The 2,500-nt window shown below is 41.8% G+C and overlaps 1 protein-coding gene across 1 annotated transcript in view; it reads right to left on the reverse strand.

Annotated features, from left to right (window-relative positions):
- Positions 1–405: 405 nt before the first annotated feature.
- LOC138044093 (counting factor 60-like) overlaps positions 406–2,500 on the reverse strand; it is a 12,781-nt gene continuing 10,686 nt past the window's right edge. The window contains exons 7-9 of the mRNA XM_068890724.1: positions 1,659–1,861; positions 1,399–1,468; positions 406–1,078 (exon numbers count right to left, since the gene is read on the reverse strand). Coding sequence (XP_068746825.1) covers positions 771–1,078; positions 1,399–1,468; positions 1,659–1,861 — 581 coding nt within the window. The 3' untranslated portion in view covers positions 406–770. The remainder of the gene's footprint in view (positions 1,079–1,398; positions 1,469–1,658; positions 1,862–2,500) is intronic.

Below are 2,500 nucleotides of genomic sequence, written 5' to 3' on the forward strand. Positions count from 1 at the left end.
TGCGTGGGCCCATTGCCATCAGTAGAGCTAACGCTCACTCGGTATATTTGGGTAGAAAACTAGCACTTCACATTACCCACTAATAGTTATCTCTGTATGATTTTATATGACCTTATATGGGTTGATTTGATTTGATTTGATTTGATTTGATTTGATTTCCAAACAGTGCCCCCAATGGGCCATTTCCGAGTTGATGTCTGCCTCCTCTTCAAAGCGAGTCTAAGTTTTCTTATGAAAATTAGTTTTCATTCATATGTAAAGAATGTAAAGTATACTTAATTACCATCACAAAAATTTCGCACTTCGACTCGCTTTGAAGAGGATAAAGACATATGAACTTGGAAATCGCCGATTAGTGTCGCAGCACTAAAAACAATTGACACTTGAATAAAAAAATTACAAAAATCATTAGTTCAAATTTCAATTGAGCACAGTCCTTCAGAATACAATAATCACGAAAAATAGCAGACATCAAAACGTGTATGTTTAGAGCACAACAATAGAAACTATAACCTCTCATTGAAATCTGGCTTCTGCAGGAAGCCCAAGTCACTTTTACGTTTTTCGTAACATTTAATTCATGGCTTGAAGTCATCTTGGAAATTGAACCAATTTAAAAAAGAGGATTCACTCATATTGACTTGTACTGGTGTAAAACATCAACCAACTTTGTGGTATTAAATTTGCTAACGGTACTGATCACTCTTTCGATATCACACTGGAATCCAAAGGGGTCATGCATGAGGTTTCATGTGTCATCCTTTCCCACATTAGAAAAGTGCGTGCGCACTGGAAAAACTGGGTGGCCGTGGGCCGAACATAACTTTATGGTTGGTAATCTTGCATTCTGTGGCGGGGTCTTGAGGTGTAATATCCCGGATGAGTTGGCCAAACTGTGCCAGTGGGCAAGGTGTCTGGTCGCAATATCCGATTGTGCGTTCCACGCCATTGTACATAAGTCTTACAGCGTAATCCGTGCTTGTGGAGTTAAGTACCTCGTAGAGCTCGAGCTGTACCATGGATGCGTATGGAGACCACTTGTAATCAGTGGCATTGAATGCAAGGAGCAATGGCATAACTATATAGGGAGAAAAAAAATCCACATTTATGGATTGTCAACAAGCGAAGAATACAGTGAGAATGACTTAATATCGCGCACGACAGAGTGAGCGCTGCAGTGTCGCAACCCCTATTAGAGGTGCAATGAGAGATGATTGGAGACAAGCGGTATCTTTGCCTTCCTATGCTAATTGCCCATTAAAGTTCCTTGTCTTTTTCCTTCCTCTAGTATTCGTAATAATTAAGAGGCGAGAGTCAGACGGACGCGCGAGAGAGGAGGCGCTAAAGTACGCGCCGCGCGCGACAACGCAAGTTAACGTTAGCACGCCAAAGTTGTACCTGTGTTATCGTGTCCAGAGTAAAGATAAAACTTCTTTGCTTTTTCTCCTGTCACGACATCTTGCATTGCCTAAGAAATCACAAAAACAAGGTGTTTATGTAGTGTCAAAAAAGCCGTTGATTTTCTTGGACTCTCTAAAATTGCAAGACATGTATGACGCAGGGTTTTAGTCTTTCCAAAACAGAGTACCACCTGGATCTTCTTGGACATTAAACAAGCCCTCTGACTATTAAGCGTATACGACCCTGTGCAGTCTCACCTTCCACATCTCGGCAATCAGAAATCCAATGCCGACTTTTGCATTCTCCTGGGGGGAGGGGTACTTCATCACGGCATACCACATGAATACCACCTCCTCGACAATACGATCCATCAAGTCTTGACTGACAGTAGACGGGATGTCAAAGCCATGGCATATGTGGGTAAGCAAGCAGTCAGCAATATGTAGTAAACCTTCGGAAGCTGAACGAATGAAAGTAAAGGCAAACCTATCGTCTTTTTCCCGGACAATACTCTCACGGCTGACTAATATAAAAAAAATTGGGGTAGACTTTCATATACCGGACTAAAATGGCGCCAGACAAAAGAACCATTGTTATTCCGATTAGGAATTGTTATAAAGAAGCCGGAAGCCGGAAGCCGGAAGCCGGAAGCCGGAGGCATACAAGTATACGCATTTGAAAACCTTAAGTTGATATTTGCGCAATATAAATGAATAAAGTTAAAGTTATATTCGTTTCTTCTTTTGATTATTTCGGATCGGATCCGGTATATGAAGCACGAGCCAAAAATAGGCCTTTTGCAACTAACGATCCCATGGCACAAAATCCGCCATGCTGGAGGGCAAGCTCATTATTATCCCCCCACTGGGACACTAAAACAAAGAGACCTGAACCAGTCAAGCTTGACTTGCCTTTGTTTCAATGTCCCAGTGGGGGAATAATAATGAGCTTGCCCTCCAGCATGGCGGATTTTGTACCATGTGATCGTTAGTTGCAAAAGGCCTATTGAGTAATGCAAGTCGCAAATGTGCAACCTCTTTTTCTTAGAATCGACATTCATGTTTTCTATGAATACATACTAATTGACCACTCCCCATAG

This window comes from Montipora capricornis, chromosome 3, assembly GCF_036669925.1.
Source record: "Montipora capricornis isolate CH-2021 chromosome 3, ASM3666992v2, whole genome shotgun sequence".
NCBI classification, from domain to species: domain Eukaryota; kingdom Metazoa; phylum Cnidaria; class Anthozoa; order Scleractinia; family Acroporidae; genus Montipora; species Montipora capricornis.